This window comes from Oncorhynchus clarkii, chromosome 21, assembly GCF_045791955.1.
Source record: "Oncorhynchus clarkii lewisi isolate Uvic-CL-2024 chromosome 21, UVic_Ocla_1.0, whole genome shotgun sequence".
In the NCBI taxonomy this organism is placed as follows: Eukaryota; Metazoa; Chordata; class Actinopteri; order Salmoniformes; family Salmonidae; genus Oncorhynchus; species Oncorhynchus clarkii.
This window is the reverse complement of record NC_092167.1, coordinates 18,404,238-18,429,570: the sequence shown is the minus strand read 5'-3', so window position 1 is coordinate 18,429,570 and position 25,333 is coordinate 18,404,238. Positions and strand designations below refer to the sequence as shown.

The following is a 25,333-nucleotide window of genomic DNA, read 5'->3' as shown; positions in this document are numbered from 1 at the left end:
TTCGTTTTAGTCTATTCAAACAGACCCCATTTCAAAGGAAACACTACGATCACTAACATTAAGATCAGGCGTGGCCAATTAGAGGGCTCGGCCACAACACTTGAATACACTTAACAAATAATAGATAGTTAGTTTTGTTGATCCTGAGAACAGAATGTATATATTTTTAAATAACTTTCTTAGAACGTTCTCTGAATATTACTAAAGTATTCTTGTGTTTTTTTTATGTAACGTTTTCTTAGTATTTGAGAACAGAATGTATGCTTTTCAATAAAATGTTAGAACGGGAGAACGTCACTAAAGTTTTCTTGTGTTTTTTATGCAACATTTTCTTAAAGATCTCGGGAAGAATTTGAGAACATGAATTTAAATAGAACCATTACAAAATCTGAATGAAACGCTATGCTGAAGTGCTGAAATGTCCACAGAAGAATGTTGTTTCTTCAGGTTCTTGGAACAATTTGAGAACATTCCCAATGTCAAACCAGTTGGAGAACGTTCTTAGAACATTACCAGAATTGAAATGAAATGTAACCATGTTTGAACTTTTAGGAAACATTCTGTTAACGTAATGAAATACCAAGGAAATTACGTTTTTTTGTTTGTTGTCAAGTTCCTTAAATGTTCTGAGACTGTTCCAAAGACAAGCAACTATCCTGCACCATTCCCAAAAAGGTTGTTTGCAAAATAACCATTGGACCACCATGCTTTCATTAAGATCTAAGAAACATATGATTGTCGAACTGTATGTGCTAGCTGAGATGTGTATACATAGCCTGTGGGCTACTAGGCTACTGCAGATGTTTTGCACAATAACTGATATCGAGCAAATAGACATCAGAATAGTTTAAACGCCAAATATTATATTACATCATGGAGAAAGTGGTTGCGGTGTCAGTATACGGCGATAAAGCCATGCGTAATATGATTATAATATATTTATCGCGTGCGCGTCATCGGGCGTGGTTGGCTACCAGCGGCGGTAGTCTGGAGGCAGGATCTGATGGATGCGGAGTGACAGATCAGGGTTAGCCGCCAGGGGATTCCATTTTCTTCCACATTCCTTCCCGAGACACCCAGCTCACCTCGGTGCTCCACGGAGCGGACAGGGAGAGCCAGCCAGAGCCGCGCCTCTCTTCTCTCTCAGCTCGCAGCTGTGTAACAAACACACAGCAGGACACAGCAGCAGCGCCTCACAGCCTGTGAGTCTCAGCCAGACCAAACCACAGCCAGTGCAGCCTATTCGGCTCAAAAAGGAAAGTCCGGTGATCTGATGAGATGCATGTGACCATGTTGTCGCTGTAAAATGAGTTTGCTAGCGGCATGTGGTTCCATGGGGACCTTGCAGGGATATCTCGTTCGGTAAGGCATGGCACTTTCTACTTGACAAAAATACATCTCACAGGAGGAGGTGGCGGCAGACTTGCACAGAACAACAGCACGGCGGAGACCAAACACAGTGCGCTGAATTTGGATATGAGCTAAAAGTTTGCAAGCCCTATAAGATGTTTGGGATCTACATTGAAGGTTTAAGTTTAGTGTAATTGTTTTGTTAATATGGGTGTAGACTGAATGGGAGTTTGTTCTCTGCACTGAGATAAGGATGGCTTTCTGAGGAGGATACATCTATCTGCGCTATGATCTGGACCATGCGGACTCTGATCCTGAGGACGCTGTGTGTGTTGTTGGGGAATGCACATGTCTTATCGCTCAGAAATAATGGAAACATACGGACTAGAGAAACAGCAGGGGGTTATTATGGGCTTAACGCTACAACAACCCACAGGACCGCTCACACAGCCATCAGAGAGGGTCCCCAAAACACAGCCTATGACAGCACTCGCTCCGGGGGACACGCTACAGGTACGTCCTACTCCAAACAGACTCTTCAAACGTGGATGGAACGTTTTCATTCTACTTCTGTGAGAAGGATGCGCGTAATTCAGGATGAAACAAAGCATAGACATGTAGGATTAAAACGACAGCCCTCCAACAGAACACTGACACGGGGGGATTACTCCGTCACCCCGCACAGGGACCTGGTGCGCCGCCACAAGAGGAGAAAGTTGAATAGTGAGATTGGCGCGGCCGCTGCCATGGGGACGGAAGGTGGATACAATACCACTAAGCCCCCAGCAATGGGCCAGCAACGCGGGGGACAACTGGACAGCGACAGACGCAAGAGAGGCACAAAAGACGAGCAGAAGAAGGCGTTTAAGAGGGAGAGGAGGAGAAAAGTGTTGAACAAAAGCTCAATGGCTTTATCTCAGGCGCAGAGCGCAGTGGACGGGCTGGGCCCCCCTCTCTCTCCATGGGAGCCAATACCCAAGCCCCAAGATCTCACCTCTACCGACCTACCCCTCGACCTCTTCACCAGGAGAAGCGAGATGTTTACTTACCGCGAGGAAAACCCGTGGGATGCCACTCCAATGACCCCTCCCAACACAGCAGATTTTGGACGCGAAATCAAAAACCCATTTTACCCTGTGACAAGTGAAACCTTTGGCGCTTATGCTATCACGGGCGTTTCTGCCATCATTTTTCTCGCTGGGATAGCAGGGAACATAGCCATACTGTGCATCGTGTGTCAAAACTACTATATGAAGAGCATCTCCAACTCTCTCATAGCTAACCTGGCCATCTGGGATTTTGTAGTCGTCTTCTTTTGCCTGCCCCTCGTCATTTTCCATGAATTGACTAAGTCCTGGCTACTGGGAGAATTCACCTGTAAAATCGTGCCATATCTGGAGGTATTCTATTATGTTCTATTCTATTTTATTATATTCTACTACAGATGTTCTCCTTATATTGGTGGGGCATCTGAACACTTCTCTTGGCATAGGCACAATTTCAAATAGTATTGCATTGTGTATTACGTATTTATAATACACTATTGTCATATTCGGAACAACTTGTGATAGAAAAGCCTATCACAGTGAACATGACACTAATCCATTTCACCCTAACACGGGATTAGCCTCCATCGGCACGATAATAAACAAGATGAGTTCCCACCAAGATCAGATGTCACCTCATCTCATTGTGACACCCAGTGTGACACTGCTACGCACACCTGCTGGCTGCTGGAGAGAAGTGGCCTCCCTCCACCCACACACTTAATCCTTCCCTCTATCTCTCCCTTTTTGTTGTCCCACTTCTGTGTCTCTCCTTTTCTCTCTCTCTCTCTCTCTTGCTCTCGCCCTCTCTATCTCTCTCGCTCTCTCACACTCACACAACTCTGTGCCTATCTACTACAGTATGATATCTCTGTCTTTCTCACCTACACATACAAGGGGCCTAAGTAAATCACAAAACACCACACCCAGTTTATAGCCATCTCACTTTACCCTGGCTGGGTATCAGTGTGATGCAATGTTCAACCTGTGTGTGTGTGTGTGCAGTCATGCCTTTCCTTTGTAAGGCCGTTGGGTTAAAACCAGTTTCGTATTCCCACAACTCCTTATTTCATTGTACAGTGTAGCAGTGAAACTGACGGAGGATTTTGGGTTGCTGCTGCAGAGCAACATGAGTTCGAAGTAGAGCACTAGGTGTAGGGTGAGGAGCGCTTGAAGAAGGTGTCAGTAGACCGTCTGGCTAGTGTGTGTGTGTGTGTGTCCGTGTGTGTGTGTGTGTGTGTGTGGAGGTTGGGGTCCGTGCGTGTGGGTGAGTGCCTGCAGGCACATTTGTGAATTTTAGGCATGCATGCCCATGAGTCCCTGCATGCGTCAGTACATGCATGTGTGTCGCCCGGCCATGCGTGTGCATGTGTGTGTCCGTGCGTGTCCTCAGCCCTGTGTGTCCTCAGCCCTGTGCAGTGCTGAGCTGATCCACTGTGACTGTATGTGGGTTAAGTGGGGAGTAATGTCGCTCCGCAGGCAGGATGTGGGAGAGAACACTCCACTGGGAGGAGAGGAAGCCTCGGGCTGCGTTGCCCGCTGGCTCATGACCCAAACGCACACACCCACACACGGATGTGTGTGCAGACGCAATCAGACAGACTCACAGACGAAGACACACGCACATACATGACCACACAGACACGCACTCATACACGTCCATAAACCCATATTCCAATCCCCAGAGCCCAGACGGTAGATATGAGCCCAGAGGACATGGTGATGATAATGCATTAGATACAGACAGCTAGGAGAGGAGGAGAGCTGCTACAGTCCCTCTGACACTGATGGGAGGATCTCTCTGTGGTGTGCATAGCTTCTGTGGCCTGGTCATGTGGTGTGTGTGAGTAATTGTATGTGGTCAAGTCTCCAGTGATGTGCAGAGCTTCGAAGGAGGGAAGCCGAGTGGAAGAGGCCCTTGTGCGTCACGAGTGGTGTTATGTGAATCACGTCCCTGGCTAACATCTGCAGCGTAGGCTATATCAAAGGCCACAGCCAGTAGTGAGTAGTGAAGATATTGCTTCTATAAGTTCAGTGGGAACAGTGAGGCTCAGATAGGCATAGATGGGTTCTCTCCAGCAGCTTTGTCCGTTCTCAGACAGAGAGAGACTGGGAGGCTGAGGTGCTGCTGTCTGCGGGGAGATAAACTCATCCCAGTCTGCTGCAGGGAATAGACGTTCTACTGGGAGCCATTGAGGTCGGAGGTGGAGGACTGTATTGTGCTGGGATTGGTGTTAATAGCTAGACATTCATCACCCTGACACCCATGTACGTGGGCGCGCACATGCACAGACTCAATCACACACACATACGCAGGCTCAATCTCTCTCACTTATGGACACACATGCACAGAATCTCAAACACACACTAAATCTCACACACACCTAGACTCTCTCTCTCTCTCTCTCTCTCTCTCTCTCTCTCTCTCTCACACATACAAATGCACACTCACCTACACACGCAGAAACTCTCACACACACGGTAGCAGGGCGTGCTGAGATTCCAGATGGGTGGGATGGCCTGCCCTCCACCGATCGTTACCCACGGCGATCCTCTCTCTGCACGTGCTCACTGTGATTAGGGGAAGGACTTTCATACACACTCCCACAAACACACCACACACTCCCACATACACGTATACACTTCTTCCAACACACATATACTGTACACACACACACACACACCACTCCGCCCAACAGCACATTGTCTGCCCCTCTATTACTCATTACTCATGCGGTCTGACCGGCTATGTTAATGATTCAGTGTATATAATTAGTATTTGTAAATAATGGATGATGGGTGATAATTATCCAATTCAGGCTATTTGTAGCTACAGGATGAGTAGATGCTTACTTTGCTGAGAGATAAACCACATAGATACATAACAACATCACAACCCAGAGAGAATCTAACAAAAATTAACTAAATGATTATAGAAGCAGAAATGAAATATTGACTAATTTATAACTGTGTGAACCATGTGTATGCACAGCCAGTGTAGAATAGAATAGAACTGTAATGTCCACTTGGTAATAGACATTTACCATGAGCTTCATCTCAACAGTAACCCAGGGTAACCGTATCACACACAGAGCTAAAACAGTGAACATTGAATCAGTGTTACAGTTCAGAGGCTACGTCATGGAGTCACAAAGAGTAGTGACTTCATGACGCTCAGGTCCAGATCTAGCCCTGTCTGCCAGCCTGTCTCTGTGATGATCCATTCCCTGACTGTACAGAGGAGACTGATGATCCCCGTGGCAGAGTGGCAGCCGGGGGACTAGGCTTCTCCTGTTGGAGTTATGGTCTGGGGAAGGAGCAAGAGAGGGAGGGAGGGAGAGAGGGAGGGAGGGAGAGAGGGAGGGAGGGAGAGAGGGACAGACGCAGTCAGCCTGTAACAGACCTGAACTGTAATAGCCTTTGTCTTCAGCTTATTCATGTGCTCAGTGTGTGTGTTTCTGTGTCTGCATGTGTATGTGTGTGTGCATTCGTGAGCATTGCACCATTTATCAATAGATAAGAGTCATTACTACGACAGCCGCTCAGGATCCAACATGGCCGCCCGCCGCGGGTCATCAAGTCACTCAGTTGCCATTGAACTCCAATTAATAACATGGGTTTTGAAGGCAACTGTTCAGAGGAGCTTAATCAGGGAATTTGTGGGCCATTTTTAAACCAGCAACAGGGGAAATATCTCTATTACCTGCTGCACAATACAAGTAACTAAGACACAATGGTGCTGTAGAGACTGTCAGCATGGCCACAGACAAGGCAGACATGACGGGTCATTTACACAGAGAGGGTATCTGCCAAATAGGCCTGTTAATCATTATGAAAATTGTATGAATAATTAGGCTAGCGAAAGGAATAATCACGCATACACACACTCACACGCACACAAACACACACACAGCTTTCAGTTAAGCAACGTTAGCTCCACACTAGCTCCAGCACCATGGCCATTGGCCCATATCTTTGATCTACATATCTATACAATGCTGGGCTAGTCCTATTCTGCCCCCCCCCCCCCCCCCCCCCCCACCCACCCTCTCTCTCCTGCTCTGTGAGATCTGATCAAAGAAATCACCCCTGTCTATGTGAGAGTGTTTAGTTTGACTTGTCTCCAGCCTAGTGTTCAGGCTCTATTCACCATGTTGGCACCTGTGTGAGTGTACAAAGCAGAGTAGGGCTCGAAGGCAGATACCTGGCACACAGATGCGAAGGTGCACGGTTGGCCAGGATGCAGGAAGCCCTCTAGGTGTAGTTAAAGCAACCAATCACACTGTACGACCTGCACAGGCTGAAGGTCACCAGTAGTCACCATGGAAGAGGGATCTTGTTTACAAGGTATACACGTTTTTGGTTAAATCAATGTTTCACCAACTTAACAGGGGGGGGAATCATGTTATGCTCCTTTGAAGTGTACAGGAGTATGTACCAGGTGCAAGGTATCAAAATGTCTCATAAAAGGATTAGGAATACCTACACACTATCACACCTCTTTGAAGTTTACCGGAGCATGCTGTGCATTCCTTCCTCTCTAATGGCTGACCCAGTGTTGTTCTCTTTTGGCTCTACTTCATCAGAACAGTAGCAGCTTTGGCAGAGATCCATAGTTCATGTGTGGCTCTCCTCTCTATCTCGATCTCTGCAGGATGTTACTGTTTAGAAGGCTGTAGCCTCTGTGGCCTCCCAGGGACGTCTGGGAAACACTAGTCTAATTAACAGATAGGGAGAAGGAGAGGGGAAGGGAGAGGGGAGAGGGAGTGGGGAAGGAGAGAGGACAGAGAGCAAGACAGAGAGGACAGAGAGAAAGAGAGAGTGCATGAGAGAGATGAGAGAAGGAGAGTGAGGTAACGAGAAGAGGGAGTGGGTGAGAGAGAGAAACCTCCACAGCTTTACTGTTTATGTAGTAAACTGCAGCAGCAGTAATCACAGGGCAGGACCGTACAGACTATAGCAGCTGGGTCTGGGTCTGGCTACAGTTAGTTTTCCCTGTAGTAACTGCAGTCAAAGTGATTCCAGCTGGAGAGGAACATGTTCCAGGTTTCTTGCTGTGCCTCAGTCTTTCAGACTCAAACCGAAGCAGAGCAGAGACTTGGTTCTGAATGATGTGTTTTCTAAGCTTTGAGAGGCTTAGAATTTGGCACCTTTTTTCAGTTTGATGCATTCTTTCAATTCAAGGAAAGACTCCTCTGTCAGATTTCTAAGAGTGGTGTTGTCGTCTTTGTGAAAGTAAAATTGAAAAAGGTCTATTTGGTGTATACTGTCATATGATTCAACATTCTGATAAACCATTTGTCTTTGTGATAAACCATTAACCATTTCTCCCTGTATTTGTCCCCAGGTGGCATCTCTAGGTGTGACCACGTTCACCCTGTGCGCTCTGTGCATTGACCGGTTCCGCGCAGCCACAAATGTCCAGATGTATTACGAGATGATCGAGAACTGCACCTCCACTACAGCAAAGCTCGCCGTCATCTGGATCGGAGCTCTCCTATTGGCTCTCCCTGAGCTCCTGATCCGCCAGCTGGTCACAGAGGACCCCGCTCTCCCAGATGACCCCCCTACGGAGCGCTGCGTGGTGCGCATCTCGACATCGCTCCCAGATACGCTCTACGTCCTGGGCCTAACCTACGAGGGCGCGCGGCTCTGGTGGTGCTTCGGCTGTTACTTCTGCCTCCCTACGCTCTTCACCATCGGCTGTTCCCTCGTCACCGCCCGCAAGATCCGCCGCGCCGAGCAGGCCTCCGTCCGCGGCAACAAGAAGCAGATACGCCTAGAAAGTCAGATGAACTGCACCGTCGTGGCACTCGCCATCGTCTACGGCGCCTGCGTGGTCCCGGAGAACATCTGTAACATCGTGTCGGCATACATGGCGGCGGGCGTGCCAGAGCGGACCATGGCGGTCTTACACCTCCTGTCACAGCTGTTGTTGTTCTGCCGGGCGGCAGTGACGCCTGTGTTGCTCCTGTTATTATGTCGCCCGCTAGGCAGAGCCTTCCTGGACTGTTGTTGTTGCTGCTGCTGTAACCATGCCCACTCCTCAGGCACGGCTAGTGATGATAATGAACATGAGTGTACCACAGAGCTGGAGCTGTCGCCCTTCAGCACCATACGCAGAGAGCTCAGCAACTACACTCCCGCAGGGTCCAACTGTTAAAACCACTGTTAACTACTGTTAAAGGTCCAGTGCAGTCAAAAACATGATTTTCCTATGTTTTATATTCAGTGTATATTTCCACACTATGAGGTTGGTATAATACTGTCAAAATGATGATAATGCCCCTTTAGTATCAGAGCCTTTTGAAAAGACCGCCTGAAATTCAGCCAGTTTTGGTGGGAAGGAGTTTTGGCCTGCCTGGTGACATCACCGGGCAATAAATGAGTTAGACCAATAAGAAAGATAGTTACAAACGTCTCTGCCAAAAACAGCTATTTTTCCGTTTTCCCCTCCCCACTCAGACCATTCCCAGACAATTTTGGCAAAATTCTTGCTTAAGAAATTGTTATTTGCGAAGAGGCTGTTTTTGTTTCTTTTCTGACCATTTTAATTGAAAACAATCACAGTAAGTTACTTACTTGTTACCCAGAAATGATTTGATATTGAGATAAAAACAGCTGCATTGGAACTTTAATGACGACACAGCTACACAGCTGCAGGACAATACAAACATACCAGCACACATAACTGTGCAACTTCACACCTGCAGAGTCAAACTGCTAAGGCTGCAAACCTTTACAACTATAGTACTATACAACATTTCACAAGCAGGATCCAACTGCTTAGATTACATACCTGTACACCAACAGTACAAAACTACAGGCTACTACACAATTAGCTACACGACTGACAAACTGGGTGCTACACAACTATTGTACAGTATACTATTACACAACTACTGTATATAACTACACACTAGCAGGGAAAAAGTGTCAGGACTACACACTATACATCCGCAGGGAGCAAGTAACATCTGAACAGCCATACTGCCAAGACAACTGCACAACAACCTAACTGCACTACAACTCCCAATACACATACTGTGCTCCAACCCAGTACACAAACCCAGTGGTCTGAGCTGGGACCAGACATGAACGGACAAAGCCAGACACTCGACACCAGACTATACTGGACTGTGTTGAGATGAAAGGGACTCAGTGGAGTGGACTAGGGGTTGGGTGGGCTGGAGTGGAGTGGACTCTGAATACTTGACGGGAGTGGACTGGGCTGGGCCGGACATACTCACGTCACCCCTCACTCAAACTCTGCACTCGCGATTCAGTTCACACACACGCCTTACTCGCACACTGGACTGTACATACTGTATACTACATACTCTATCACTCTAGTGAAGGAAAGATATATAGAGAAGGAAATAAAGAAGGATATGGAGGAGGAATATGAGGATATTACGAGCATATTGTGATTGTTTATCTTTTAATGCACATTAATATTAATGTAATCGTCGTGGTTGATTTCTGCATACAACTCTGCACTGCCAAACACCTTTCCTCGCTTTCATACTCTGCCGTTCCCTCCTGTTAGTGTCAGAGTCAGGGCCTCTCTGTCTCTGTGTCTTTTCTGACAGTAACTTGTCGTAAATGGCCAAGTGTACAGTGTTGTGACTCAAACTCTTGATGAAGTCAGTGATTCTTGTAAACCGTTTTATTGAACTTTGTGAGTATCTTGTTCATTCTGTCTGTATTTGATACTAGAAGATGTAAGCGCACACGGTCATCAGTCTAGTTTCTGGTTTCGAAAATAGCTTTTCTATAGCCAACAAAAACGGTCCCTTTGATTAAAAAAAATAACTTGATCTTGACTGTAGAACTGCAGCTCTGTGTAGACATTTTTTGAGTGGTGTATTACTTTCTTTGTGTTCCTGACCTGAAAATATCATTCTTGATTAGAATTCGAATTCACAATGTTTTCCCCATACACAAGGGTACAAACGCACCGTGGCTACGCGACACCACAGACGCTTCCATATTCATCATCTATAGATTACACAGACAGAGCAGAGCATACATCAACAGCATGTATCACCGCATATTATTCCCTTATAACCGTCTTTACAGTGTTATACAACGGTGACGATGGCAAAGAAGCGTCTGGCGTGTACGCAAGTCTGTGTTAGCGGCGATAAGGGAGATGAATGTTGTGGATATTATCCCCATAACAAAATTATCTGTCATAAGAAGACTAAGCAGAGCCAGCTCTGTTTCCGCACCTGGGTGACTCTGCTGTGTATACTGCTGCACTCCCACTGCTCTGAGGAGGTGGTATTTTCTTTCTCACACCACCGCACATCCGTTCCTCTATTTAGAGAGAGAGAGAGAGAGAGAGAGAGAGAGAGAGAGAGAGAGAGAGAGAGAGAGAGAGAGAGAGAGAGAGAGAGAGAGAGAGAGAGAGAGAGAGAGAGAGAGAGAGAGATATATTTCTGTCTGTGTAAGAGAACAGCTCGGAAAGACAGGCAGGAACGGACCATACTAACATTCTACTGACAAGACACACATATTCTAATTACTACTGACAATCAATGTCTCCTGACGTTCTATCAAGACATGGTCATTAGGGGTGACATTCGATTGACTATTAATCAACATTCCATTTCCAACAGACAGTCAACAGGATTGGCATTGATTCGTGCCATTTTATGCAGGACTGCGACATCTATGTCATTCACATCTCAGATTCTGAATCAAAAAGCACAATTTACATCCTGATTAAAATTGCAGATCTGTGCACAATTTTTATTTATCCGTTATTTTACCAGGTAAGTTGACTGAGAACACATTCTCATTTGCAGCAACGACCTGGGGAATAGTTACGGTGGAGAGGAGGGGGATGAATGAGCCAATTGTAAACTAGGGATTATTAGGTGACCGTGATGGTTTGATGGCCAGATTGGGAATTTAGCCTGGACACCAGGGTTAACACACCTACAATAAGTGCCATGGGATCTTTAATGACCGCAGAGAGTCAGGACACCCGTTTAACATCCCATCCAAAAGACAGCACCCTACACAGGGCAGTGTCCCCAATCAATGGCCTTGGGATATTTTTTAGACCAGAGGAAAGAGTGCCTCCTACTAGCCCTCCAACACCCCTTCCAGCAGCATCTGGTAAACCCATCCAGGGACTGACCAGGACCAACACTGCTTAGCTTCAGAAGCAAGCCAGCAGTGGTATGAAGGGTGGTATGCTGCTGGCTAAATTGGGGCTATCGTCTAAATCTTTTCCTTCTCTTCCCATCTGAGATCAAACTGCATCGTGGGCTGCTGTCGCCGTCGCGTCCCAGATAGGATGACAGGCATCTGTGCCATTCATGCTGGTAATTTTCCTAAAAACAATAGGACTCTAGACATCACAGTGGCTCAATCACACTCAATCAGAGCCTCAGTGGCTACAGCCCTGTGTACAGCTCCATCTGCACCTCTGTCTGTCTGTCTGTCTGTCTGAGCCTTTGTCTGTCTGTCTCTGATGGAGCAGGATGAAGAATACTCTGCCTTATTCAATTCGCTGTTGTCATTGTCATTCAATCTCAGGACCAGTTTCCCACACCCAGATTAAGCCTGAAATTAAGTTTAAGATTTCCATTGAGTTTCATGCTTTTCAGGCCAGGAATAGGCTTAATCTGAGTCCGGGAAACTGGTAGGCTACATCTATTGAGCTACCTGGCTGTATTAAATGATCAGCAGTCATGCTTATAAAACTTGAATAATTCTAATGAGTATATTTTGGGCTGGGTGACATCATAACAGTTACTCGTTAGTCCTGACACGATCTCGCGCCACATCAGCGTTAGCCATGGCCAGTGGTATGCTAACGCTAGCCCCTCTCTCTTCAAATCTCTGCAGTCCAGTGCTTACAAGCCCCTTTCTCATCACATCACTGCGGGCAAAGAGCTAACGCTAACTAGCCCCTTCTCACATCACTGCAGCCCAGCGCTAATGCTATGCTAAAGCTATTCGCTAAGCCCCTTTCTCCTCATATCACTGTAGCCCAGCGCTAACGCTAGCTTGCCCTTTCTACTTACATCAGTGCAGCCCAGTACTAACGCTAGCTAGCCCTTGCTCCTTACATTTCTTGCTCCTTACATTCAAAGCTAGTCACTTGCCCCTTTCTCTTCACATCACTGTCAACCCACTCTCCACTGACTCACTGTGTTTCCTGCTGCTAATCTCACTTTATTCTGCCCGCTGTCAACAGTCATTACTGTCTTCCATGAGTTCTCTGGATGCAGATATATTGCACAAAATCAGAGTTGTACTTGGAGGAGACTGATTTTCCTTTTGATGGCCGTGTTTCACACACTTGCAAGGAAATGTATATATTCCTTGAGGCGTAGAGGAATATTCTGTATTTCTGTGTGTATTCTCTCCCTCTCTAACCCCTATCTCTCTCTCTGAATCTGCCCTTCTACATCTTTCTCTCTCTCTCTCTCTCTCTCTCTCTCTCTCTCTCTCTCTCTCTCTCTCTCTCTCTCTCTCTCTCTCTCTCTCTCTCTCTATCTTTCTCTCTGCAGCATGCTAACCTCAGGCATTTTAATGGGTGAGTTTTGATCTGTCCAGTCAAACACATTCAAATGTGTCCAGCCAGTAGCACAGTGAGAACGGTGCCTAATTCAACCCCGGCAAATGAACCAGCAGTCAATTGTACAGAACAGCTTATACATGCACTAGAGAAGAGATGGAAAAGTGGTAAACAAGTTGAGTTTTTAGACAAGAGTGCTAGGTTGTTAACTGGGAACCATGCTAAGACATGTTTATGTATAAGGAGCCAGTCACGACGCGAATCACTGGCACTGGACCTCATTCCTGGCACTGGCACTGGACCTCATTGAGTTAACATGGGTGTGAGAGAGAGAGAGAGAGAGAGAGAGAGAGAGATGCTATGGCATGCTGCTCTGTGCATACTCTATTGATCCACAATTGGGGTTTTGAGTGGTTTTCCAACCATGTATGTATACAATCAATCTGAAATATGTATCATGGGCAATGTAGACAAGAACCTGGACCGTACAGTATTATGTGTGCATTTGGGTGGAAGAGATGAGGGTGCTGCCACACTAGAGATCAGAGATAGAGAAAAGGAAAATAAGGCCTAGATTCAATCAGATCAAGCATTTAACGACACCCACTTAGCTGATGTTTTGGCAGTGTTGGAGGCGTAACTGCGTTGGAGCTGTCAAATCGGTGAGCAGCTGCTCTTGGTCATTGTCATGAAGCTACATCCATCCTACTCGCCTTAGAAGTTCAAAACAAGAAATCGAGGGCTATATAGACACTCAAATTGAAAATCATTAAACTAAATCATGAGGATTTCTATCAGCCATAGTCATGGTCTAGATTTCATTTCACATTCCAGTGTTGTAACTTGTAAACAAGGCTGCATGGGATGTTCCCTAATGTGACTCTATGCAGCCAATGGCAATGTCTACTTCAGGTATAGCCCATTGGGCTAGTGGCCAATGCTCGAAAAGGTCTTTTGTTTTTGAGATAGCCCTACCTGAGGTAGAACAAAATACAACCATGTTTTCACATCTCTTATGTCTCCCATTTATGAAATGGATGGTTGTGTAAATATTTTACTGCAAAAGTGATTAAATTGAAAGATATTGTGACACACCCCCTAAACTCAAAAGGTGCAGCATGGCTGAAGGGGGGGATGGGGCACATAAGCTCATGTAACCCAATATTGCAAGCTCTGATATTGCAAAAAATTGGAATACAAGTAGTCAGTTGTCTGCATCTTGGAAATATAGACCTGTAAACACAGAGATACAATAGGAGGGAATGTGAACTATGAATATTTATGATGAATGTAAGCATTACTTTTTGATAACTGATTAATACACAAGTCAAATTTGCTCCTATTCAGTGGTGTATCATCCTGCATGACAAAAATTCATACAGTTATATATGTTTTTTTATGTTGTGGCTACTGTAATATAATCGGCTCTAAGTAAAACAAGTGGGCTCAGACACTGAAAATTGAAAAATAGTTTTCTTTGTGGATTTTATTTGTTCAGCCCCTACTCTTGCAATTACATAAGCCCCCGCACCTCTTCCAAATCCAAATTGCAATTTGGCTGACACAATACCATAGGTTTTCCAATGGTGGTTTAATCACCAATGGTGGTTTAATCATCTGTATGTATATTGGAAAATTGGTCCCTTCATACAAACGTGTTGAAGAAGGAGGCTGAAGAAAGACCCTCACAAACTTCTACAGATACACCGTTGACAGGATCCTGTCAGGCTGTATCACCGCCTGGTACGGTAATTGCATCATCTACAACCGCAGGGCTCTCCAGGGGTTGGTGCGGTCAACCCAACACATCACTGGGGGCACACTGCCTGCCCTCCGAGACATCTACAGCACCCGGTGTCACAGGAAGGCCAAGAAGGACCTCAGCCACCCGAGCCACAGGATGTTCACCCCGCTACCATCTAGAAGTCAGAGGCAGTAAAAGTGCATCAAAGCTGGGACAGAGAGACTGAGAAACAAATCAAATCAAAGTTATTTGTCACATGCGCCGAATACAACAGGTGTAGGCCTTACCGTCATTTGCTTACTTACAAGCCCTTAACCAACAATGCAGCTCAAGAAATAGAGTAAAAAAGAAACTAGAGTAAAAAATGTAATCTAAAGTAACACATTAAAATAACAATAACCGCGCTACATACAAGTACTGGTACTGAGTCATTGTGCGGGGGTACAGGTTAGTCAAGGTAATTTGTAAATGTAGGTAGGGGTAAAGTGACTATGCATAGATACATGTACATAAACAGCGAGTAGCAGCAGTGTAAAAACAAAGGGGGGGGGGTCAATGTAAATAGTCCGGTTTAGCCATTTGATTCATTATTCAGCAGTCCTAAAGCTTGGGGGTAGAAGCTGTTAAGGAGCGTTTTGGACCTAGACTTGGCGCTCTGGTACCGCTTGCCGTGCGCTAGCAGAGAGAACCGTCTATGACTTGGGTGACTGGAGTCTTTGACAATTGTTTGGGCTTTCCTCTGACACCGCCTAGTATATAGGTCCTGAATGGCTGGAAGCTTGGCCCCAGTGATGTGTTGGGCTGTACGCAATACCATCTGTAGCACCATACGGTCGGATGCCAAGCAGTTGCCATACCAGGCAGTGATGCAACCGGTCAGGATGCTCTCGATGGTGCAGCTGTTGAACTTTTTGAGGATCTGGGACCCATACAAATCTTTTCAGTCTCCTGAGGGGGAAAAGGTGTAGTCGTGCCTTCTTCACAACTTTCTTGGTGTGTTTGGACCACGATAGTTTGTTGGTTATGTGGACACTAAGGAACTTGAAACTCTCGACCCGCTCCACTACAGCCCCATCGATGTGAATGGGGGTGTGTTCGGGCCTCCTTTTCCTATAGTCCACGATCATCTCCTTTGTCTTGCTCACATTGAGGGAGAGGTTGTTGTCCTGGCACCACACTGCCAGGTCTCTGACCTCCTCCCTATAGGCTGTTTCATCGTTGTCGGTGATCAGGCCTACCACTGTTGTGTCGTCAGCAAACTTAATGATGGTGTTGGAGTTGTGCTTGGCCACGCAGGTGAACAGGGAGTATAGGAGGGGACTAAGCACGCACCCCTGAGGGGCCCCTGTGTTGAGGATCAGATTGGCAGATGTGTTGTTGCTTACCCTTAGGAAGTCCAGTTGCAGAGGGAGGGGTTTAGTCCCAGGGTCCTTAGCTTAGTGATGAGCTTTGTGGGCACTAAGGTGTTGAACATTTATCTGTAGTCAATGAACAGCATTCTCACATAGTTGTTGCTTTTGTCCAGGTGGGAAAGGGCAGTGTGGAGTGCGATTGAAATGGCATCATCTGTGGATCTGTTGGAGCGGTATGCGAATTGGAGTGGGTCTATGGTTTCCAAGATGATGTGTTGATGTGACCCATGACCAGCCTTTCAAAGCACTTCATGGCTACCGACGTGAGTGCCACGTGAGTGCCATTTAGGCAGGCTACCTTCGCTTTCTTGGGAACGGGGACAATGGTGGTCTGCTTGAAACATGTAGGTATTACAGACTTGGTCAGGGAGATGTTGAAAATGTCAGTGAAGACACATGCCAGTTGGCCCACGCATGCTCTGAGTACACGTCCTGGTAATCCATCTGGCCCAGCGGCCTTGTGAATGTTGACCTGTTTAAAGGTCTTGCTCACATCGGCTACGGAGAGCGTGATCATACAGTCGTCCAGAACAGCATGCTTAAGTGTTGCTTGCCTCGAAGAAAGTATAAAAGGCATTTAGCCCGTCTGGTAGGCTTGTGTCACTGAGCAGCTCGCGGCTGGGTTTCCCTTCGTAATCTGTAATAATTTGCAAGCCCTGCCACATTCGACGAGCGTCAGTGGAACGTCAGTGTAGGATTCAATCTTAGATCTCTATTGATGCTTTACCTGTTTGATGGTTCGTCTGAGGGCATACCGGTATATTAATTCTTATAAGTGTCCGGATTAGTGTCCCGCTCCTTGAAACCTGCAACTCTAGCCTTTAGCTCGGTGCTGATGTTGCCAGTAATCCATGGCTTCTTGTTGGGATATGTACTCACGGTCACTGTGGGGACGACGTCGTCGATGCACTTATTGATGAAGGCAGTGACTGAGGTGGTATACTCTTCAATGCCATTGGATGAAACACACCCTGCTCTGGAGCAGGTTTTCATCAAGGATCTCTCTGTACTTTGCTCTGTTCATCTTTCCCTCAATCCTGACTAGTCTCCCAGTCCCTGCCGCTGAAAAACATCCCCACAGAATGAGGGATGGTGCCAGGTTTCCTACAGACGTGACACTTGGCATTCAGGCCAAAAAGTTCAATCTTGGTTTCATCAGACCAGAGAATCTTGTTTCTCATGGTCTGAGAGTCTTTATGTGCCTTTTGTCAATCTCCAAGCGGGCTGGCATGTGCCTCTTACTGAGGAATGGCTTCGTCACGCCACTCTACCATAAAGGCCTGATTGGTGGAGTGCTTCAGAGATGGTTGTCCTTCTAGAAGGTTCTCCCATCTCCACAGAGGAACTCTGGAGCGTTCTCAGAATGACCATCGGGTTCTTGGTCACCGCCCTGACCAAGGCCCTTCTCCCCCGATTGCTCAGTTTGGCCGGGCGGCCAGCTCTAGGAAGAGTCTTGGTGGTTCCAAACTTCTTCCATTTAAGAATGACGGAGGCCACTGTGTTCTTGGGGACCTTCAATGCTGCAGACATTCTTTGGAACCCTTCCCCAGATCTGTGCCTCAACACAATCCTGTCTCAACTGTCTACGAACAATTCCTTCTTCTTCATGGCTTGTTTTTTGCTCTGACGTGCACTGTCAACTGTGGGACCTTATATAGGCAGGTGTGTGCCTTTCCAAATCATGTCCAATTAATTGAATTTACCACAGTTGCACTCCCATCAAGTTGTAGAAACATCTCAAGGATGATCAATGGAAACAGGATGCACCTGAGCTCAATTTTGAGTCTGATAGAAAAGGGTCTGAATACTTATGTAAACTAGGTATTTCTGTTTTTTATTTTCAGTAAATGTGCAAACATTTAAATATATATATTTTCGCTATGTCATTATGGGTTATTGTGTGTAGATTGTATAGGATTTATTTGTATTAAATTAATTGTAGAAGAAGGTTCTAAAGTAGCATAATGTGGAAAAAGTCAAGGGGTCTGAATACTTTCCGAAAGGCACTGTATACAGTATATATTTAATACATTGTATGTCTATATATTTATGTTCCGGTCTCTGGCATTGCTCGTTCTGATTATTTCTTCATTCATTTATTTTCTGGATTATGTTCTTGTCTTTTCTGCACTATTGGAGCTAGAAACACAGGCATTTCGTTGCACCGGGCGACCAATAAAGTGTGATTTATTTTCAAATTTTATTGGATTTATATGCATGTTTTAAATGAGAGACATCTTTCAGATTTGTGTACTGTTCTTATGATCTGTACTCAAGACTATTTTTGTGCAACTATATTGGGAATACAATATGCCTGTTCGTAATTACACTCAAACACCTTTTGGTGGATATAGAAACAGCAACCAGACTGCTTGTCGTGGCAACACATAGTGTTCCAAGTCACAAGCCCCTTTGAGGATCAATGAGGCAACTGGGAGGCTCCAACGAAAGGAAAGAGAATCCAACGTGACACCCTCTCCCTAGCTCTATAACTTGCCCCCACTGTAATATAATTTGTACCTCCAGAATTAGGCTCTTAAGTCACCTCCTTATCATTAAGAAGTGAGCTTTGAGTCATAGCTAGTCCCAATATGGCTCCCTGGATCCAACATGACCTTCCGCTGGCTCACTGCATTCGTGATGCGGTGCACTCTTCGGCTGTTCAGGTTGAGCTGGCACATTGCTTTTACAGAAAATCAAGTGCACCGTCATGGTTGTCTGCCCTGGAGTTGCTGTATCTGTTGACTTGGTGACATTATGATGTATGGGGAGAATGCAACCACGCATGACCACAAGAATATAAGGCTGGTGTTCACTACAATAAACCAACACAACCTGACACCCATTGACAAGAAAAACCATCAACTTAGTGGGCCTTCACATGTCAGAGGAATTGCAGCTCTCCAATATCAATGCCATCCTGAATCTCCCAAAATGGTCCTTGATAGCCCCCCTCCACCTTCAGTCCACCCCTCTGGCAGTAACTACAGACAGACACCAAGGAACTGGAATGCAGACTGTCAGTAGGCCATTCAACAGCCAAAATGCCACGTGGAAAGTGCTGGCGTGCATTTCCATCATATGTTCCTATTTTGCTACCAACCATTTCTGGGCAGCCCATGTGATACCTGAATTGGACTCGCATGTAAAGAATGCGCTCTCATGTTGGGGTGACTCATACATTGGTCTGGGAAACTGTACAGCAATCCCAATATCCCTTTAAATCACATATGCCATCCATGGCATACCAGAGGCCCCTTAGGATGGTCAAACTTAAACAAAGATGTATGTCATTATGTATGTTGGCTGGGGATTGACTGTGAGATAATGGCCTTTGTGCACCATGCATGACTAGCCTCCAACTCCTCTGCAACCCTTTTACTGTCCTAGGTCATAGTCTATGAGATATACTTTAAGTAACCTCTTGTTAACCTGAGGTCACCCTCACCGGTTCTGTCACTCTCCTCACCTCCTCATCTCCTGCTGGGCCTGCCCCAGACCGTAATCACAGCCAACCACACAGCCAACCACCCACAGTTAATATCAGCTTTAAATTATTCTACCCAACTATCAAAAGGAATATGAAGGACTTGACCTGCAGGATTTGTTCCACATTCAACATTAAAAAAAACTCCTCCCGCAGGTCAATTAGGCGTTGGAAAGATCTAAGGGCAGATCTGTTTGTGACAGCCCTTTCACAGACTCTCTTTCACAACCAGACAACTAACCATTCCACTGCTGAAGTATCCCCAGCATCGTTCAGGCTGAGATTAGTCAATGGGTCTAGTTGGCATGCAAGCAGCATCTCCTGAGTGTCTGCACCCAACTGTTGTAGAATTGGATCCTGCTCACCACACAGCCCCAATACCCCACCAGTCACACTGGAAAGATACTGCCCTTGTCACTGTCTCTTGCCCAGAATGACCAGTTAGCTGTGCGAGCTGGTCAGGCACCAGAACTACAACCACCACTGGCTACTTTGTCTCCTCAACCTTTTAGGACACACTTATTTCCTGCCATCTCAAAGGCACTCAATCAGCCTTGCACTTGGGGAAAAGAGGGGAAAGGTTAAAGCTGTGCATATAGGCTACTAGAGCAGCTGACCGTTGCATACCATGTTTCTTTCCTGTAACCTGGTTACGCTACTATGTGCTTGTGTTGTGAAAGGCTTGTTATTATATTATTTCTTTGTGGAATTGTGTCACGGGGTTCTTCCGTCGAAGGAGAGGCGGACCAATACGCAGCGTGGTTGAAGTTCATGGTTTTTTAATAAGAAAAACTATACATGAACAAACTACAAAACAATAACTGTGACAACCCCAAACCAGTCCCGTGTGGTACAAACACTGACACAGGAGACAATCACCCACAAAACCCAACACCAAACAGGCTACCTAAATATGGTTCCCAATCAGAGACAATGACTAACACCTGCCTCTGATTGAGAACCATATCAGGCCAAACATAGAAACAGACAAACTAGACACACAACATAGAATGCCCACTCAGATCACACCCTGACCAAACAAAACATAGAAACATACAAAGCAAACTATTGTCAGGGTATGACAAATTGTCCATTGTTGCTATGCTGTAAGTGTGTGGATGAGATTTAAACACAAACAAACATTGAAAAGCTATTTGGATTCAGGTATTCAAACACAGCAGAGGCATGGCAGTGCCACTCATAATCGTAGATATACCAGGAGCCTTATGAAATCCTTTTAAAGATAGAATAACACATTCAATACAAAATAAACAAGGGTCATTTATATGCTGGTGAAGGTGTTTGAGTGTATTGGCCATGTTGGATTCCGAATCAAATTGATTTACACCAAAACAGCCTTTAAGGGCATGAGTGCTGTACACATTTCTGTACAAAATGTATATTTACAGGTGATTTAACCTCCATCAAATGGAATTACGGCAGCCATATTGGATTTTGGACACCATATTGGATTTTAGGCTAAATCCATGGTGGCCCCAAAGATAATATGTGATGGCCCCTGACTTAATTACAAGAGTAGTTAGGGGCTAAATATACAACCTCTTTTAAGGAACCCTGGACCCAAATAAATCTAATTCCAATGTCTGAGCCGACATTGACTTGCAAAGTTGTCTATAAATCAGCTACCAAAAAGTAAAGCTTACATTCATCATAAATATTCATTGTTGACATTTCCGCCTATTGAGTCTCTGTGTTTACAGTTATATATTTAGAAGATTCATTAAGATATCCTAATGCTGTTAGTTTGTGTATGTAGGGCAAACAACTGACAACTTGTATTCCAAATTCTAGCAATATCAGAGCTTGCAATATTGGGTTACATGAGCTTATGTGCTCCATCCCCCCCTCCAACGAGGCATTATTCTGCACTTTGAGTTTAGAGGTTGTGTCACAATCTCTATAAATTGAACAACTTTTGCGGTACAATATTTTTACACAACCATCCATTTTATATATAGGAGACAGTAGGGATGTGAAAAAAACATGGCGTGTTTTGTTCTACCTCGGATAGGGGTATCTAAAAAAATATGGGCCTTGTCACAAGCCTATATTGCCAGGAGCCGCTTGTGAATTGTACCGATCTAATGCAGTTCCACCGACCAAAACAACCGCTAGGCGGATGTCGGCTAAAGCAGATCTGATCGAATAGAGCCCTAAATCTGTGAGAGCTTTTCTATAAGCGTAGATATGAGCATCCCAGATATCTGATACTGCCGACTGACCAAACAATCGGCTGCCTTGGGGAAGAAAATTTGGCTTGGCCCCTTAAACCTTCACAAACTTTTAAAGATACACAATTGAGAGCATCCTGTCAGGCTGTATCACCGCCTGGTACGGAAACTGCAGCGTCCGCAACCGCAAGGCTCTCCAGAGGGTGGTGCGATCTGCCCAACGCATCAAACTACCTGCACTCCAGGACACCTACAGCACCTGCTGTCACTTTAAGGCCAAAAAGATCATCAAGGACATCAACCACCCAAGCCACGGCCTGTTCACCCCATTATCACCCAGAAGGCGAGGTCAGTACAGGTGCATCAAAGCTGTGACCGAGATACAGCTTCTATCTCAAGGCCATCAGACTGTTAAATAGCCATCACTAGCCGGCTTCCACCCGGTTTTGTAATCCTGCACCAGAGGCTGCTGCCCTATATACATATCCTTGGAATCATTGGCCACTTTAATAATGGAACACTAGTCACTTTAATAATGTTTAAATAATGTTTACATATTGCTTTACTCATCTCATGTATATACTGTATTCTGTTCTACTGTATTTTAGTCAATGCCACTCCAACATTGCTCGAGCTAATATTTATATATTTCTTAATTCCATTCTTTTACTTTTAGATTAGTGTGTATTGTTGTGAACTGCAAGACACTACTGCACTTTTGGAGCTAGGAACACAAGCATTTTGCTACACCCGCAATAACATCTGCTAAATATGTGTGTGTGACCAATAACGTTTGATTTGATTTGGTAAGTGTTTTTTTCTTTCTTTTTATGATTGTCTCTCCGGCTTTTGGTGGCCAGCCATTCATTTCTAGGTCAGTGCCAGCGCTGAATGGTTGGGTGCATTTAAGATGTGCTCTCTGAATAATCTCTTTCTGTGTCTCTGAGAGGTGAAGAGGCTGCAGTAGACCTTGTAAGAGCCTTCACTTCACTGTCCTGAAAGGGTGCCATGCTTCAGCTGCTATTCTCTCTCTCTCTCTCTCTCCTCTCTCTCTCTCTCTCTCTCTCTCTCTCTCTCTCTCTATATATATATATATATATATATATATATATATATATATATATATATATATATATAAATATATATATATTTCTCTCTCTCCATATCTCTCTTTCTATCTCCCATGACCCTTTGCAGTTTTGTTAAAGCACTGCTGATGTTGGATGAATTCTCTTCAAAGATCCGTTATATTCTTCAGGGCTGAAACTTGGGTCATGGGCATCTGCAGATCACTGTCTTATTGTTTGGCTTGGCTAGCGTTGTTAGCATCGCTCCCATTGACCTTTGCTAGCATTCTGGCTGGCATCAGCACATTGTAGTGCTAGCATCGCTAACACTTTTTTCTCTCATTGCTAGGCAGATATATTAAAGACTGTTTAGAGAACAAATCCCAATAAACACTGATGGGTGAGTGTTGGGGAATGGAGACACACACACACACACACACACACACACAAGCACACAAGCACACAAGCACACACACACTCACATACACACACACACACCCACACACAAACAAACACACACCACCAGGCCTCTCTCTCTCTCTCTCAAGCTATTATTTCCCAAGCATAAAGTGCCTAGTAATTAGTCCATTATGAATGTATGTATTCAAATGGTTTACCTCATTTGGGGGGGAAGAGAAGCGGGTTTGGGCAGGTTTGAGTCTTCAGCTAGAGCTGTAAAAGCAGTCCTGGCTTGTCGCAATGTTTCCCAACAGTTACAATTACAGTCATTTCCAAACTGTGTAGCATTACTCACGTTCTGTCTCTAACATGTTTCCCATTGCCCAACTCTCTAAGTAAGAACCAGAGACATCATGCTGCCAGAAAGTATGTCAACCCAATTTTATTAACACTTAAAGTATTTTCCTCATGATTGCATTGTGAACAGCACAATATGTATTTGTCATACATCTTACAATAGAGCATGTGTCCTTCAAGTGATTCTATTCTTCTACCCACAGTGTTTCTACTCATTGACTAATTGAGGCTCCCACTGATTGTCAGATGTGTTGAAGAGAGCAGCCCAGCTCTGCTCCTCCCTACGCTGCCTGGCAGTCATCCAACTCCTGCAGTGGCAGAGGGGGATTAGGTGTGTGATGTAGTTTCGGTGGGACACACACATACGCACGCATGCATGCACGCGCACACACACACACACACACACACACACACACACACACACACACACACACACACACACACACACACACACACACACAGACACAGAGACACACACACACCCACTGAGCTGCCCCTCCTCGTATCTCAACTCAGAAGAGGGTTCTGAGAGCTAAGGTGACTTGTAGGGGAGGAGTGTGTGCGTGTGTGTGTGCGTGTGTGATTAAAAGGGGAAAAGACACCTGCTGCTGCCTCTTTAAGGGGGGTGGGGGTGGAGTTGAGAGGGAGCAAGGAGAGATGATTGGTGGCTCAACTCAAGGGTTGCCAGATTGGTGGTCAGTTGGACCATAACAGTTGCCAGGTTGGATTCTGTATACTCTCTCAACCCAGTGGTATTCAATCCACTGAGAATGTAATCTGTAATCTGGGCCTTTTCCTCAAATCCTACTTTTAATTACTTTAATTCAGATTTTGTATTAATTGATTAGTCTTTAAGGTTGAGACATCTGGTGACTCTAAGAGTTTAATTGAAACCAGGGTTTGTTAGTATGCAGGAGTCGTACTGCAGCAAACATGATTTCATCAAGAGGTGACAATTTCCTATTTCAAGTGATTTTCTTTCTACCTCTTAATCAAAACAAAAAAAACATGCCCTCCGCCTTCTGCCCAAATGCCTATAATTTCATCAAACAATCTGCTGAAATCTTTCATGACAATTAAGCACTGGTGACTGTGGCAAAATGGAGCACTGTCACTAAAGCAACTCGACTCAACACTGTTGCCTTGGTGATTTCCATGGTGATTGCTGAAGTCACAAAGCCTGCATTTGGAGGAGGCAGTTAGGATCCCCGGTCCCCTTTCTCTGTGGGCTGAGGTGTATTATTAGCTGCCTGGCACACTGCCTGTCCTTCTTCCTCCTGTTGTGTCCAACCCAGCCACATAACACACTGTATCTACCGGAGAGGATTTTAGCTTTACAGAGCTGTAACTGAGGATCACTGGCTGATAAGATAACATTGATTTGATTTCACACGGGCTGGATGACAGAGCGCATTGTCCTGTGTGTGTGTGTGTGTGTGTGTGTGTGTGTGTGTGTGTGTGTGAGCGTGCGTGGGTGCGTGCGTGCGTGGGTGGGTGGGTGCGTGCGTGCGTGGGTGCGTGCGTGGGTGGGTGGGTGCGTGCGTGCGTGCGTGCGTGTCTGTGTGCATTATATGAGAGAGAGATAGTCCTCTCTTCCAGTGGTTGTTTTATGATTGTTTCGCTCCACTTCGACAGGGACCTCCTCTGGAGCTGAATGCGGATGGCATGGAGCTCTAACAGAGCACAAGTGTCACGCTGCTGTAGAGATCAAGAGAGCTGGGAGCTTGGACTATCACCTG

The 25,333-nt window shown here is 45.5% G+C and overlaps 1 protein-coding gene across 1 annotated transcript; it reads left to right on the top strand.

Annotated features, from left to right (window-relative positions):
- The first annotated feature begins 1,079 nt into the window (after positions 1-1,079).
- LOC139378689 (prosaposin receptor GPR37-like) lies at positions 1,080-10,220 on the top strand. The gene is made up of 2 exons (XM_071121102.1): positions 1,080-2,750; positions 7,744-10,220. The coding sequence occupies exons 1-2, from the start codon at positions 1,638-1,640 to the stop codon at positions 8,557-8,559; spliced, it is 1,929 nt and encodes a 642-aa protein (XP_070977203.1). The 5' UTR covers positions 1,080-1,637; the 3' UTR covers positions 8,560-10,220.
- The last annotated feature ends 15,113 nt before the right edge of the window (positions 10,221-25,333 follow it).

Coding starts and splice junctions, on each gene's coding strand:
- LOC139378689 (XM_071121102.1), top strand. CDS start 1,638: ATGATCTGGACCATGCGGACTCTGATCCTGAGGACGCTGTGTGTGTTG. Junction 2,751..7,743: donor AAATCGTGCCATATCTGGAG/GTATTCTATTAT, acceptor ATTTGTCCCCAG/GTGGCATCTCTAGGTGTGAC.